The following is a 16,212-nucleotide window of genomic DNA, read 5'->3' on the forward strand; positions in this document are numbered from 1 at the left end:
TTAGCTATTTACCTGTTTTTGTGTATATTTGTTTAGTTTTTCCATTATTGCTTTTCACATTTAGTTGAAATTTTGTACTATACCATTTTGATATCCATTTTCTTTCCTTTTCTTTTAATCTCAGTAGTTACCTTTGTGATTATAATTAACATCTTAAAGTTTTACAATGACCAAGTTTGGATAATATCAATTTTGTTTCAATAGTATACAAAATCTCTACTCTTAGACATCTCAGTCACTCCCTCTTTATATTGTTTTGACACAGATTATCTCTATACATTGTGTGTCCATTAACATGGATTTATAATTATATTTGTATGCATCTGCTTTTAACCTTTATAAGAAAAAAGAGGAGTTACAAACCCAAAAGTACAGTACTGGCTTTTATTTTACCAATGTAGTTACCTTCACTGGTGGTCTTTATTTTTTTGCATATGGCTTTAAGTTACTATCTAGTGTCTTTTTATTACAGCTGGAAAGACTTTCTTTAGCATTTCATGTAGGACAGTTCTACTAGTAATGAACCCCTTTAGCTTTTTCTGTTTTAAAGCAGGGCATATTTTCTCCTTCATTCTTTTAAGTTTGCTGGTTATGATATTCTTCATTAACAATTTTTGCCTTCCACACATTAAATATATCACTCCCCTGTTTCTGGCTTCCCTGGTATCCAATAAGGAAGTAGCTGTTAATCATATTGAAGATCCCTAGTATGTGAGGAGTTGCTTCTCTTCTGCTGCTTTTAAGATTCTGTCTCTATTGTTCAACAACTGGACTATAATGTGTTTTAGTGTGGATCCCTTTATCTTTCTTGGAATTTGTTGAGCTATTTACATGTGCAGATTAATTCAGATATGGGAGGTTTTAAGTCATTTCTTCAAATATTCTTTTTGTTCCTCTCTCTTATCCTTCTGTTTCTCCTATAATGCACATGTTGGTGAGTTTGTGGTCTCCCACAAATCCCTTGGGCTGTGTGCACTTCATTTTTCATTCTGTTTCTCAGACTGGATTATTTCAGTTTTTTTATATTCAAGTTTACTTATTTTTTCTTCTGCTTCCTCAAATATGCTGAACCCCTTTAGTGTATTTTTTCATGTTATTGTGCTTTTCAGCTCCAGAATTTCTATGTGGTTCCTTTTTATAATTTCTCTATTGATATTCTCATTTTGTTTATATATTATTTTCCTGGTTTTCTTTACCACTTGAGCATACCTGAGACAGTTGGTTTATTTATAGTTTATTTTTTTAATTTTAAAATCTTTAATTCTTACATGCGTTCCCAAAGACAGTTGGTTTAAAGTCTTTGTCTAGTAAGTGTGATGTCTGGGTTTCCTTGGGGATGGTTTCTGTAAATTTTTTTTTTCCTTTGAATGAGCCATACTTCCAAATTTCTTTGTATGCATTGTGATTTTATTGTTCAAAACTGGACATTTAAATATTCCTGAATAACCCTGAAAATCAGAATCTTTCGCTTCCCCAGGATTTTCATTTCTCAGTTTCTGAAGGCTTAGCTGTGGTTCAGCCAGTATCTTAACAGAGATCTCCTTGAATGCTAGAAATTTAAAAAACAAACAAAAATACCTGTTCTGGTCTTCTATGGATTGGCTGTGTGCTTGGATACTCTTTATCACTTAGCCAGATCATTTATGATTCTAACTCAACCTTCACTTTCTGAATGCACCAAGCCTAGACCTACGGGTCTTTTCAGGTCTTTTCTGAGCATAATTCCTATCCCGGCTTTCTAAATTTTCCAGTATACCCAGTTGTTGTTGAATGCACTAAAAAAAAAAAAAAACCAACAACAAACATCTCCCTGGCTTTTCCTCCAGGTTTTGAGCAGTCTCTTGTATCTTTCAGCTGAAAAATTTTGTCCCAGGTGGCTGCACATTGAAAAAAAAATTCCATAACATGTTTTCAAGCAATACTTGATGCTCTTCCACCCTGGATAAGTTCCAAGACAGGCAAACCAGAGATCAGCACCTTGTGTTATTCCTTCAGGATGGCCCTTAGACTGGGCCAAACATGGTAATTTGTGAACAAGGTCCTCTTCTCTTTCCCTGGAACTAGGGTCTCACATTTGAAAACGTGGGCTGCTGTCTTCAAGATGCTGCCAAGCTGTGACAGAGGTTTGGCAAGGGCAAATAAAAATGCCACAAAGCTGTTTTTTTTTTTTTTTTTAAATACAATATTTTTCTTGGTTGTTGCAAACCTTTGTTTTCGAGTTCTGACTGTTTCTGGGACTTTTTCAATGTTTCTTTGGAAGGATAGGGGTTTGAAACTGTCCACTCCATTTTGCTGACATAATTTTGTACATATATTACATAAATGTAAGTATTTGTAAATGAGAACTCCCCTAGCTTAAGAAAAGGTATTTCCCTACTGTGGTTTAGACTTGAATTTCTGAAATGGCTCAGTGGCCAAGCAGTGTTCATTCTGGCATCTCAAAAGAAAAGTGCTTGGTTAAATAAACTTGGTTAAAGCATATGAAAGGCTGAGAAAAGTTAAAGAAGCCTGCTTTAGGTTTATTTCAGCCAAGCATTCCCCAAGCTTATTTTCACTTAAGGATCTTTCTTACTGGTGATACAGAATCGCTTTTCAAGGGCATTTGCCACCAGGGTAGGACAAGAAAAACGGTCCAATTTTTTAAAGCTTTGATTTTTCACAGTTGCTTCCATAAATATAGTTATGGAGCTGGATTTGGGGGAGAGGTGCACAGGCAGACAAGACTAGTGCTCTTTTGGAAAAAACAGAAGTCATGACCCCTTCTCTGCAGGAGTTCTAAGACATACCTGTAAATATATCAGACAAGAAAGAGGGCCTAAGGCCATGTGTGCTGTACAACTGGCTCAAGAAGTCATCTCCAACAGACAATATGGGGAGAATGGGCAGGGACAGAGAAAGTCAAGTTATAATCTGCCTCGAGTGAACTGCTGGGTGATCACCACAAGCTGGACAGTGATTTTTAAAGAGTAAGCTGTGTTTGAGAAGAAAAAAAAAAATGAGTTGATGGTGTGGAATGCTATTCTGAGTACCCTTGAAATTTTTGGGGGGTGGGGGCACCAAGTAGAATCATCTGTAGTTAGGGTGTGGCGAGTAGGAGCTGGTGCTGGAACTAAGTCAAGGGCTTGAGGTTTAGAGGAAAACTTTTATTGCAGGTGTTGACTTGGAAGGGCCAGAAGAATATCTGACTTACCTTGTTTCCGATGATACCCAACAGAGTACTGGGGGAAAATGGGATGTGTGGCCTAATAATGAGCCAACAGTGCTCTCCCCTTAGCCTGAAAATAGGGATGGAATGAAACCCTCAAACAATTAAAACAAACCAACCCTATATTTAGATCATTTTATTTGAATCGCTGAAAGAGTGGTTGTCATTATTCTGTCCATCCATGCACCTGGATAAACTCTGATTATCCACATAAGAACAAAAGTGCTCAGAGATTATGAGCATTCCTTAATTCCAAAATCATTCCATGAATAAATCAGCCAGATAAATGCAGTCATAAAACTCTATCCTGGCAATGTTAGTTCCTCTCGACTGGACCTGTAGATTCAAAGCAATTCTAATCAAAATCCTAAGCAAGTTATTTTGTGCATATTGACACATGAATTCTAAAGTTTGTTTAGAGATGCAAGAGACACAGAACAGACAATACAACGCTGAAGAACAAAGTTGGAGGACTGATGCTACCTGACCTCAAGACTTATTTATAAAGTTACAGTAATCAAGACAGTGTGGTACTGGTAAAAGAATAGGCAAATACATCAATGGAGCAGAACAGAGAGCCCTGAAATAGGCCCCCATAAATGCAGTCAATAGATCTCTGATGAAGCAGTGAGGGTAGTACACTGCAGCAAAGACCATCTTTCCAATAAATGGTGCTGGAATAACTGGACATCCACATGCAAAGAAATAAATCTAGACACAGACCTTACATGCTTTACAAGAATTAATCACAGACCACAGTGCATGCATGCTCAGTCATTCAGTCATGTCCGGCTCTTTGTGACCCCAGGTACTATAGCCTGCCAGGCTCCTTTGTCCATGGGATTATCCCAGCAAGCATACTGCAGTGGGTTGCCATTTTCTCCTTCAGGAGATCTGCCCAACCCAGGGATCAAACCTGTGTCTCCTGCATTGGCAGGCAGATTCTTCACCAATGAGCCACCTGGGAACCCCAAATGTAAAATACAAAAGTATAAGACTACTAATAAAACAACACAGAAAATCTAAGTGACCTTGGGTATGGCAGTGACTTTTAAGATCCAACATCAAAGGCACTATCATGAAATAACTGGTAAGATGGACTTCATTAATATTAAAAACTGCTCTGTGAGAAAAGCACGAAGAGAATTAGAAGACAAGCCACAGATTAGGAGAAAACATTTGCAAAGGATATTTCTGATAAAGGACTATTACCCATAGTACACAAAGAACTCTTAAACCTCAGCAATAAGAAAATGAACAACCCCCCCCCCAAAAAAAAAAGAAAATGAACAACCCAATTAAAAATGGACAAAAGTTCTAAACAAATATCTCACCAAAGAATATATACATATGGCAAAAAAGTATATAAAAAGATGTTCAACATCATGTATCTTCAGGGAAATGCAAATTAAAACAAGATACTGTTTCACACTAGGACAGTCAAAATGCAAAACACAACATCAAATGCTGGTGAGGACGTGGAGCAGTAGGAACTCACATCATTACTGATGGGAATGCAAAACAGTACCGCCACTTTGGAACTGTCAGCTTTTTACAGAACCAGACATACTCTTACCATATGATCCAGCAATTGTGCTCCTTGTTATTCACCTAAATGAGGTGAAATGTATGTCTACACAAAGACCTGCACACAGACATGTATGGCTTTATTCACAGCTGGTGAAACTTTGGAGCAACCAAAATGTCCTTCCACAGGTGAATGTCTAGTGTAGTGCCTGTGAGCAATGAAATATAATTCAGCACCAAAAAGGACCTATCAAGCCATGAAAAAGACACGGAGGAAACTTACATGCATATTACTAAATGTAAGAAGGCAATCTTACAGGGCTACATACTGTAGGATTCCAGGAATAAACATACTTCTGGGATGTGATATGTCAATACATCTAAGTGGGAGACTGCATGTGTCAGGGCAAGAGGTATTTATGGGAACTCTATTTTCTGCTCAATTTTGCTCTGAACCTAAAAATTCTTTCAAAAGAATTTTACTTAAAAACTGAACTGTATCCTGACGATGAGATCAAGAGTAAGAGGACAGTGCCCTGGATTGGAGAGTCCCATTTTGCAGGATGAGAGGAAAAGTTCCTCAGTGCAGCACATCCAATACATTCACATTTCTCCATACAACCTACAGAAACCAACCTGGGGGACAGTGGCCGGGGTTTTTTCCCTACCTGTGTAGGGCACATAAGACATGGACCAGAGGGATTTGGGTTGAACCCCAGTTCTGCCATTTTATGATTTAGAGTATGTCACTTCAGCAAGCTGAGGTGTTCTCCTAATTTGTGAAGACTGAATGATCACATATGTTCAACAGCTTTGTAAACTGTCAGGCCCACAAAAATATAGGTCGCTATTGCTGAATGATTTAAAAATGTCACTTAGAAATGTGTGAATCATTTACACTGCATGACTGCACCATGCCTTCTCATTGGTCAGCTCCTGGCTTTGAGAAAGCACTGATATGTATGCACATATCCCATACATCCAAGACAACCAGCTTAACACAGGAGAAGGCAATCAGAGGGTGATAGAGGCCTAACCCCACTGCTGTCCACAATCTGCAGTGGGAAGGAAAAAGCTGCAGACACACACACCTGCCTCAGGCCAATATAATATAGCCACCCAGCCCACAAGACAAGGGGTCACAATTCCCAGGCATCCTTTTGCTTATACAAAGCTGACAAACACAGGAAGAGTAGCTGGCAAAGCACCTTGTGGAGGCTGAGGAGCAGCGTCCGCTGAGCAGAAGTGCCTTCCATTGAGCTTCCGAGTCCCACATGCCCTGCTGTAACACCTCCTCTTTCCATGGCTGACACAGGACATAATTTGGGACAAGAGACACCTTGCAAGCTCAATCACCTTGCACCTGACAATCTATGATAAGACCAAGTGTTAAAGCAGAAATTTATTAAAATCCATTTATATAGTGTTTTACAGGCCAGAAAAAGAAAGTACAGAGTTCTCAACATTCAGGCAATCAACTCTACTCTCTGAAGTACACTGTGAGAAGACAAGACTTCTTTGCCCTCATCCCCTAAAAAGATAACTTCTATTTACACTCCTGAAAATGATGCATTTATTACACCACCTCTCAAGAACAATCTCACTGAATCCCAAGCCTCTGCAGAAAGAGAAGAGAGAATAGTAAAGAACCTTCTCCAGAATGCAGTGTCTCACCCAGAGGTGTAGTGCAAAAGACACAGAAATGGCAGAGGCTTCAAGGAGGGTGCGCCCTGTGAAGGGCCCAGGAGGAAAGCCTGCGGCCGGCTAGGACGCCCTAGCTGCGGAGTGTGGCCAGACGGGACTGCATGGCCTCCAGGGCCTCTTCCTCCTCCTCCTCATCTTCTGATGCAGCCATCGCTCCTGAAGGTTCAGGCTCTGGGAGGGCGTCTGTCACCTTACTAGGTGCTTTGCCTAAGGCCCCTGTAAAGAAACAGTACACAGGTCAACAAAACATCAGCTTAAGCAGTGGCCCCTCATTTCCTTTGTCTTCATACCTGGTTCAACTTGACAAGAACAGAAAAGGGGCAACGAAACACCTGTTTTGGTGGGGCTACTATGACCGATGTGCACAGACACCAACTTCTAATATCAAAGTCACAGTAACTAAAGATTCTGATTTTAAGAATTTTGATTCTGAAGCTCTTGATCTAAATCCCTAAACACTAGTGAGTACTTAATTTTCAAGATTCATGAAGATGTTAAATATTCTCTCTCAGTAACACTAAGTTGTTTCTAAATCATTACAAAACATTTTCTTGGAGCGTTCTTTCCCCCCAATAGTTGAAAACAAATAAAAATTAAATCTAGTGAGTTTTGTTAAAACATAAAACTCAGAAAGTCTAGAAGTGAAAATACAGTTTAAAAGCTCATGAACCATCCCTCATAGATAACTATTCTTTTTATTTATCCCCCTGCTAGACTTTTTCAATAGATGTGTTTTTTTAAACAATATGTATTTCAGTAACAGTGCTCTCTTCACATGTTATGAACATCTTTCCATGTCAATAAATACATCTCTGTGTAACAACAACTATAACATATTCTATTACCATAGATGTAACACAATGGATTTAACCAATATTCTATTATTAGGCACTTAGCTTGTTTCAAACTTTTCAGTATTATCAATAATACTACAGACATCCTTGAGCTAAATCTTAAATTACTAGAGTAAGTTCCCAGAAGCCAATCTGTGAGCTCAGGAGCTTTGCTACTGCCACACTGCTTTCAAGAAAGTCTATACTAGTTTAAGCTCCTGACAGCAGAATACAGGACCAAAAAATTCTTTATCTTTGAATTTTATAAAATATAGATATTATGCTTGTTTTTCAAGTAATAACTTGCATAATCCAAAGTAAGAAATGTGGAGGCTTCCCAGCTGGCTCAGTAAAGAAACCTGGTAAAGAATCTGGCTGCCAATCAAGGAGACGCAGGTCTAGAAGGATCCCACATGCTGAAGAGCAACTAAGCTTGTGCGCCACAACTACTGAGCCTGTGCTCTAGAGCCCCAAAGCCACAACTACTGTGCTCTTACGGCACAACTAGTAAAGCCTGTGTGCCCCAGAGCCCATGCTCCACAACAAGAGGAGCCACCACAATGAGAAGCCCGCACACCACAACTAGAGTCCCCGTGCTTGCCACAGCTAGAGAAAAGCCTGCGGGCATCAACAAAAACCAAGCACAGACAAACATAAATTAAATGAAAATTAAAAAATAAAGTAAGAAATGTGGAAGGGAGTTAGAACCTGAAGAAAAAGCTACTAGTTAATCTTATGAATGCAGGGAGGATGGCCACAAAAGGAGAGGAGAAAGAGGAAGGGTCTTGGGTCATACCTGCGGTGATTTCAAACAGAATTCTGTCAATTTCCATCTCTGCTGCTTCTTCCATTTCTTCTTGATCGTCCATGCTTTCAAAAGTGTCCTCTAATATCTCTTCTATGATCCCAGCCTAAATATAGAATAAACCATGTCACTTCCCACAACTGTTAAATCCATTCCTCGCAGATGTCCCTGGGGGCCCAGCTCACCAACTGAGCTCTGGTGTCTATGAGTCCAGTCCACCCTTCCCAGGTCTAAGCCACAGGAAACACCACATGCTGTCTGCCCTCTCTGAAGGAAGCAAAAAGCCAAAGGGAAACTGCTCTCCAAATTTAGTACTAAGGTTGGAGGGGGGCCTCTATCAGCAGTTTCACAGAGTAACTCAGACGATAATGCAGCACGTGGGGAACAACCTGCTGAGACGAGAGGGTGCTGTCTCAGGAAGCATTTGCCCTGATGTCGCAAATCTATGAGCCCAGGAGTTCAGACACAGTATCAAAATAGGCTGGAGTCACAGAAGACACTATGATAACAAATACCAAGAGCAGGGTGGGGCTCCATGGAACCCAGTAAAGGCCTGTACTCCAGCAGGTCCACGTGATAGCTGCTGGCCCAGAGTCAGTCTGACGGGTCTGGTAAGGATCAGTCAATTCACCAAAACCTAAGAGAACTGATAAGTCAACGTTTCTGGACCCAACAAGGCAGTGTCCACACTCCCTACAGTGAGTCCCATGCCCAGCAGCCCGATGCCAGCCAATCAGCCTACTTCATTCTCAAGAGCACAGCCCCACTACAGACATAAGAAAACTGCCTTCTAACACCGGCCAACAGTGCCCCTCGCGGAGCAGCGTCCTGCGAGCATGAGATCACGTGTGGCAGCTCCAGCCCTTGCTCCGCCACACTCAGGCAGGGCAGGACCCTCACCGACTGTGCTGACAGCATCAGACTTAAAGCAAGCCCTCTGTCCTGCTGTCAGACCACTCAGGTGATTCTTAATGTATCAATCTAGCTAGTTCTGTATTCTGCCCACGCTCAGACCCTTTTCCTCCAAACAAAATGAACCAACAAATTCACATTCAAGGTTGCAAGTGGAGCCCTCTGGCCTGGGAGAATGGATCTTACTGCTGGATCAATACATACTAACTCGGTTAAAAGAGCCCAGGGGAACCTGACTCGAACAGCCTTCCACATCCTGGAGGAGTAAGTGGCCATTCATTTATTCATTCATCCAGCTAGCAACCATTCATTCACCAAATGTCTGCTTTGTGCCACAGACAGCCCTGGGTCTGGAGACTCATGGAATGGGTAAGACTGTTTCTTCGCCCTTGATGTGCTGAGACCCCAGCAGAAGCTTCCGTTTGCAGCTAGAGAGGCATCCTTGTATGAATTTAGGAAATATTATCTACTACATACATGCCTTCCTCCAAAGCTATATTATTTTCAGTGCTCAGAAACTTTTGTGGAAGAGATTCCAGATTCTAAAATCAATACCCCACCCTCAGATCTCAGTGGCTTATGGGTCAGTGAGCAGGCATGAAATCACTCCAAGAAGGACCATGTTAACCAGCTCTAGATAGACAGACATCACAACGTGGGGTGAGACACCCACGTATCACTCTCAGAGGATACATCCCACTAACCTGGTTCCATCCTGATCACTGCTCAGGGATTTCTCCTTCCAAAGACCTGGGTTCTGGGCTTTTGATGCTGCCTTTCTTTTAACTTTCTTCTCCTCTTCCCCTCTCCTGGGCTCAGGAGCCCTGTTTACAACTCAAGTTCATACATCCAATCCCCTGGGAGGAAGGGAGGCAGGTTCTCTGCATTGCCATACAGGAGGATTCTCAGGCCACAGGCTCACAGCTGTGAAGCAGCACTGGTGGGTCTGCCTAGCACCAAGTCCTCTGGTACAGCTCAGGCCTTTGTGCTCCAACCCCAGGCCTGTCCTCTCCTACCAAGGCCACTCAGGCAAGTCACCTGGCAACTTGAAGACTCAGTTTCCTACTCCTGTGTAAAACAGGGAAGAAAATACCAACATCTCAAGGTGGCTGGGAGAACTCTCCAGCAGAGCGTGTGTGCTACACCACAGGCAGCTGGGGGCTCAGTAATAGCACACTCCTGAGCCCTGTCCCCCATCCAAAGCCACTGGTGCAGGTCCCTGCCAGGCCCTGGTCCTGGGGCAGCAGGTGTTTACTGCTTTCTAATTGGTTCTCAGTTCCTTTATCTGGGCTTCCCTGGTGGCTCAGATGGTAAAGAATCCACCTGCAATGCAGGAGACCTAGGTTTGATCCCTGGGTTGGGAAGATCCCCTGGAGAAGGCAATGGCAACCCACTCCATATTCTTGTCTGGAGAATCCCATGGACAGAGGAGCCTGGTGGGCTAAGTCCATGGGGTCACAAAGAGTCTAGCACAACTGAGAAACTTCACTTTCTGGTCTAATACAGGGGTCAGCCAGCTACAGGCCAAACCCAATCCACTGCTGACTTTTACAAATAATGTTTTATGAGAACACAGTCATGCTCATTTGTTTACATATTATCTACAGCTATTTTTAAACTACAAAGTAGAGTTGAGTAGTTACAACAGAGACCTATGGCCCAGGAAATAAAACATACATTTACTATCCAGCCCTTTACAAAAAAACTTTGCCAACCCCTGGTCCTGAACCACCTGCCTTGCCTGCTTCACTAACACTCCTCTGGTACAAATGGAGGAACCTGGGTTTTCTGCTGTTTCCTTGTTCACCTCAGAGTCCATAATCCTGAGCTCCCCAAACTCTGGGAACCCACCTCCCCTGGAGATCTACATACACCATTGCTTCTTCTAAGGAAAAATGGCAATCTGACCCAGCCTCTGCCATGCTCAGCCCAGACAACTTCAGTGTTAACAGCCTCTGTCCTCTAGAAGAATGGATAAAGACGATGTGGTATATAAATACCATGGAATATTACTCAGCCATTAAAAGAATGAAATAAGGCTATTTGCAGCAACATGGATGGACCTAGAGAGTGTCATATTGAGTGAAGTCAGACAGAGAAGGAAAAATATCATACGACATCCCTTATATGTGGACTCTAAAAGGAAATGACCCAAATGAACTTACTTACAAAACAGAAAGAGACTAACAGACTGAGAAAAGAATTCATGGTAGTTGGGGGGAAGGTCATGTACACACTGCTGTATTTAAAATGGATAACAAACAAAAACCTATTGTATAGCACGTGGAACTCTGCTCAATGTTATGTGCTAGCATGGATGGGAAGGGGGTTTGGCATAGAACGGATACATGTATATGAATGGCTGAGTCCCTTCACTTCACCTGAAACTATCACAACATTGTTAATTGGCTATACACCAATTTTTGTTTTGTTTTGTATTTTGTCCTGGTGTTAAACATAATAATTAAAAAAATAAAATACAAAAAAAAAAAAACAAAAAAAATCCATCGCTTCTATCCTCAAAATCATGTCTGCTGGGCCACAATGACGTGTCTGCTCCTATCCACACTGGCCCAGGCTCTGCCGCTGGCTGACTCCTAGTGCTCTGGAAGAGGACACAGGGTCAGCCCCAGGTCACCTTCATCATCTCTTTGGACAGCTCCCGCATGGTGGCCTGGATTTCCGGGATCTTTACAAGACTCTGCATGGCCTTCATCACTTCTGTGCTCTTCTGCAGGGAACCAGCCACTCGCAAAACCGCTGAAAGGCAAAGATGACAGCATCGCTCAACACAATGTGGCACAGGATGGAACAGACAGACAGGCAAATCACAAGCTACTCTGATAAAAGCCAGCAGGAGTGGGCGGGCTCCCAGAGCTATTTATGTACCTGTAGACTGCATGACTGTGCTGGCTGACCGAGACTGACTTTGCTAAACTGGGTGCTACTTTGGCTACAATCGGTACAAATTCTTCAGGCACACCAAGACTCACACCTGAAGGCCTGAGTCTGACCCTGAGGGAATGAAGCTAGCTAGGAACAACTGTGACATCAGGACAAGTCACACACAGAAGAATGTCTCTAGGCCTTGCCAGGGCCAGACTGGAAAAGAGGCTTTAGGCAACCCAAGCAATGCTTCCCACACACCAGCTGACGGATTGTGGCTGCTCTGGGAGGGACCTGCTACTGGTCAACAGGAAAATAAGAGAAAATGTGTGTTAGTGTAAGGTGGCTACAGTTAGAAAAATTTCTCTATAGTCCAAGATCACACACATACTATATATTCTTCTTTTCAATATTTATTTATTTGACTGTGTGGAGTCTTAGTTGAGGCACACAAGATCTTTCGTGCAGCATGCAGGCTTCGTTGCCCTGAGGCATGTGGGATCTCAGTTCCCCAACCAGGGATCAAAACTACCTCCCTTGCACTGGAAGGTGGATTCTTAACCCCTGGACCGTCAGGGAAATCCCCATATTCTTTAAAATAAATCATGGTAGTAACAAATTATGATTTCTCCCCCCATAAGTTTTTAACAGGTCAAAATAGAGTTGTTCAGTTCAGTTCAGTTGCTCAGTCATGTCTGACTCTTTGCGACCCCATGAACTGCAGCACGCCAGGCCTCCTGTCCATCACCAACTCCCAGAGTCCACCCAAACTCATGTCCATTGAGTCAGTGATGCCATCCAACCATCTCATCCTCTGTCGTCCCCTTCTCCTGCCCTCAATCTTTCCCAGCATCAGGATCTTTTCAAATGAGTCAGCTCTTTGCATCAGGTGGCCAAAGTATTTGGAGTTTCAGCTTCAACATCCGTCCTTCCAGTCAACACCCAGGACTGATCTCCTTTAGGATGAACTGGTTGGATCTCCTTGCAGTCCAAGAGACTCTCAAAAGTTTTCTCCAACACCACAGTTCAAAAGCTTCAATTCTTCAGTGCTCAGCTTTCTTCATAGTCCAACTCTCACATCCATACACGACTACTGGAAAAACCATAGCCTTGACTAGACAGACCTTTGTTGGCCACCCTTCAAATCTGTTTTGAAATTTCATGAGACAAATGTTCTGAGAAATGCCTCGTGTTCATCTGTTAGCCAAAACAGGGCCCCCCAGCTACACTGGGAACCAGCACCCATCTACTGTCGGAATCCAGACTCCAGGAAGCTGTAGCAGCTAAGGGAAACAAGGGGCAAGGAATGGACGACCAGAGAAGTGCCCATCCAACACACTCAGTATTTTGTGATTTTTCTACAGGAGTAAGAAGTTCACTAGTTGCAGAGAATACTTCACTTCCCTTGCATTCTTAATTTCCTGTGAATAGGGAAAAGGCAGTATCAAGCATCTGTATGGCTAAAATAGGAATGAATTATGCCATTATAAAAAAGACAAATTCCAAAGTGTTGAAGTTACTACTGATTGTTGTAAAAAGGTAAATGATGGGAGGAAGAGAAGAAAGGTAAAAATAAAACAAATTCCACATAGTTCTGTTTGAATGATAAAAGCTGGATGTCTACACAGGCCGATGTTTTATTCTAATTTGCATCCTGAGTCTGTATCCCAGAGGGAGTGGCTCTGGGATTGAACATGACATGTGTTCAATAAACTTTTTTGAAATAGCAAAAATAAATGGAAACAGAAAAATATGGTGTGACAAGTGTTAAGTTAAATACTGAAACATTTGCATTTTGAAAAAGGTATGAATTACTGATTGCTAAAATAAGAAAAGGAAGACTCAATATAGTGGGGAAAAGATGAATCAAAGCTGAATTTAGAAACAAAATTAATTCCAGCAATATTTAATTTGATAACCAGTCAAGCACTGGTGAAGTGGATTTTTAAAAGGACAAAATAAATGTATATGAACCCTGGAATCTCAAAACCAAAAGATATGAGAAAAATAAAAGATAGGACCAAAATATTTTTTCTGTTACACAAGGAAAAAAAGCACATGTCAGAAAAAAATTATTTTATAAGTAAACACAGTTATCCCCACAAGAGAATGAGAAAACAAGCCAAAAGCTGGAAGAAAAGATTTTCATCAGACATTTATGATGAAAAAGATTGCGGTCTAACATATACAAAGAACTCTTAAAGCTCTTAAAGTGTCATATTTACCATCAATGATAAATATCATCTATGTCATATTTATTATCTAATATGCTGCTGCTACTGCTAAGTCGCGTCAGTCGTGTCCGACTCTGTGCGACCCCATGGACGGCAGCCCACCAGGCTCCCCCGTCCCTGGGATTCTCCAGGCAAGAACACTGGAGTGGGTTGCCATTTCCTTCTCCAATGCATGAAAGTGAAAAGTGAAAGTGAAGTCGCTCAGTCGTGTCCGAGTCTTTGCAACCCCATGGACTGCAGCCTACCAGGCTCCTCTGTCCATGGGAGTTTCCAGGCAAGAATACTGGAGTGGGTCGCCAGTGCCTTCTCCAATTATCTAATATAAGTATCTATATTTATCATCAATAAGGAAATGAACAGCCCAATTAAAAATAGGCAGGATACCTAAACAAGCAACTCAGAGAAGACATACAGATGGCAGAAAAAAGTGCACATAAAAAGATGTTCAACATCCTATGTCATTAGGGAAATGCAAATTAAAACAACAATGAGGTACCAGTACACACCTATTAGACTGGACAAAACCCAAAACACTGATATCAAATGCTGGTGAGGATGTGGAGCAATAGGAACTCTCAGTCATTGCTGGTGGGAATGCAAAATGGTACAGCCACTTTAGAAGACGGTTTGTCAGCTCCTTACAAAACTAAATATATACTCTTAACATATGATCCGACAATAGACCTCCTTGGTATTTTAACTCAAAGGAGTTAAAAACTTATGTATACACAAAAACTTGCACATGAATGTTTACAAGAACTTTATTCATAATTGCCAAAACTCAGAATCAACCAAGACGTGGCTTGCAAGTGAACAATAATGGATAACAGAGTGTGGGACATCAACACAGTGAATATTAATCAGCACTAAAAAGAAATAAGCTTTCTTGAAAAAACATGGAGGAACCTTTTATGTATATTACTAAGTGAAAGAAGTCAATCTAGGAATTCCCTGGTGGTCCAGTGGTTAAAAATTCACCTGCCAATGCAGGGGACATGGGTTCAATCTCTAGTCTGGGAAGATTCCGTATGCCATGGAGCAACTAATAAGCCCATGCACTACAAGTACTGAGCCCATGTGCCCTAGAGCCTATACTCCACAACCAGACAGGCCACTGCAACGAGAAGTCTGTGCACTACAGTGAGAGAGTACCCCCCACTAGCGGCAACGAGAGAAAGCCCATGTGCAGTAATGGCGACCTAGCACAGCCAAAAATTAAATAGATAATAAATAAATATTTTTTTAAAAGAAAATCTAAAAGGCTACATACAGTATGATTCCAAGTATATATGACAGTCTCAAAAAAGGGAAAATTATGGAGACAGTAAAAAGATCAGTGATTGCCAGGAGTTAAGGGTGGGAGGGATGAATAGGCGGAGCACAGAAAATTTTCAGCTGTATACATTTCACAGTAAAATAAGAATCTCCAAAAATAAAAAGGTTAATATTCTACAGAAAACATAAAGTTAGCATTATAAAGGCTAGCTGACATTTAAACTGAGAAGGGTCACAGTCACGCAGAGGGGCTTGTGAAACACATGAGCATTTCACGCTTAGAGCGCTTTGTGCTTTCTATGATGGCTATTCTGACTGGCGCGAGGTGATACCTCACTGTAGTTTTGATTTGTATTTCTCTAATAATGAGCAATGCTGAGCATCTTTCCCTGTGTTTATCAGCCATCTGTATGTCGTCTTTGGAGAAACGTCTGTTTAGATCTTCTGCCCACTTTTTGATTGGGTTGTTTGTTTTTCTGGTATTGAGCTGCATGAGCTGCTTGTATATTTTAGAGATTAACACTTTTCATTTGCTATTACTTTCTCCTATTCTGAGGGCTATCTTTTCACCTTGTTTATTGTTTCCTTTGCTGTGCAAAAGTTTTTAAGTTTAATTAGGTCCTACCTGTTTATTTTCGTTTTTATTTCTATTACTCTAGGAGGTGGGTCATAGAGGATCTTGCTGTGGTTTATGTCAAGAAGTGTATTGCCTATGATTTCCTCTAAGAGCTTCATAGTTTCTGGCCTTACATTTAAGTCTTTAATCCATTTTGAGTTTATCTTTGTGTATGGTATTAGGAGGTGTTCTAGTTTCATTCCTTTACATGCAGC

General features: G+C 41.5%; 1 protein-coding gene across 3 annotated transcripts in view; it reads right to left on the reverse strand.

Moving 5' to 3' along the window:
* Nucleotides 1–3,326: 3,326 nt before the first annotated feature.
* LOC101107266 (charged multivesicular body protein 3) overlaps nt 3,327–16,212 on the reverse strand; it is an 87,556-nt gene continuing 74,670 nt past the window's right edge. For all 3 annotated transcript variants that reach the window (XM_012169683.5, XM_004005892.6, XM_042246067.2), the window contains 3 exons: nt 11,625–11,746; nt 8,066–8,180; nt 3,327–6,652 (listed from right to left, as the gene is read on the reverse strand). In XM_012169683.5, coding sequence (XP_012025073.1) covers nt 6,507–6,652; nt 8,066–8,180; nt 11,625–11,746 — 383 coding nt within the window. In that variant the 3' untranslated portion in view covers nt 3,327–6,506. The remainder of the gene's footprint in view (nt 6,653–8,065; nt 8,181–11,624; nt 11,747–16,212) is intronic.

This window comes from Ovis aries, chromosome 3 (genome assembly GCF_016772045.2).
Source record: "Ovis aries strain OAR_USU_Benz2616 breed Rambouillet chromosome 3, ARS-UI_Ramb_v3.0, whole genome shotgun sequence".
NCBI lineage: Eukaryota > Metazoa > Chordata > Mammalia > Artiodactyla > Bovidae > Ovis > Ovis aries.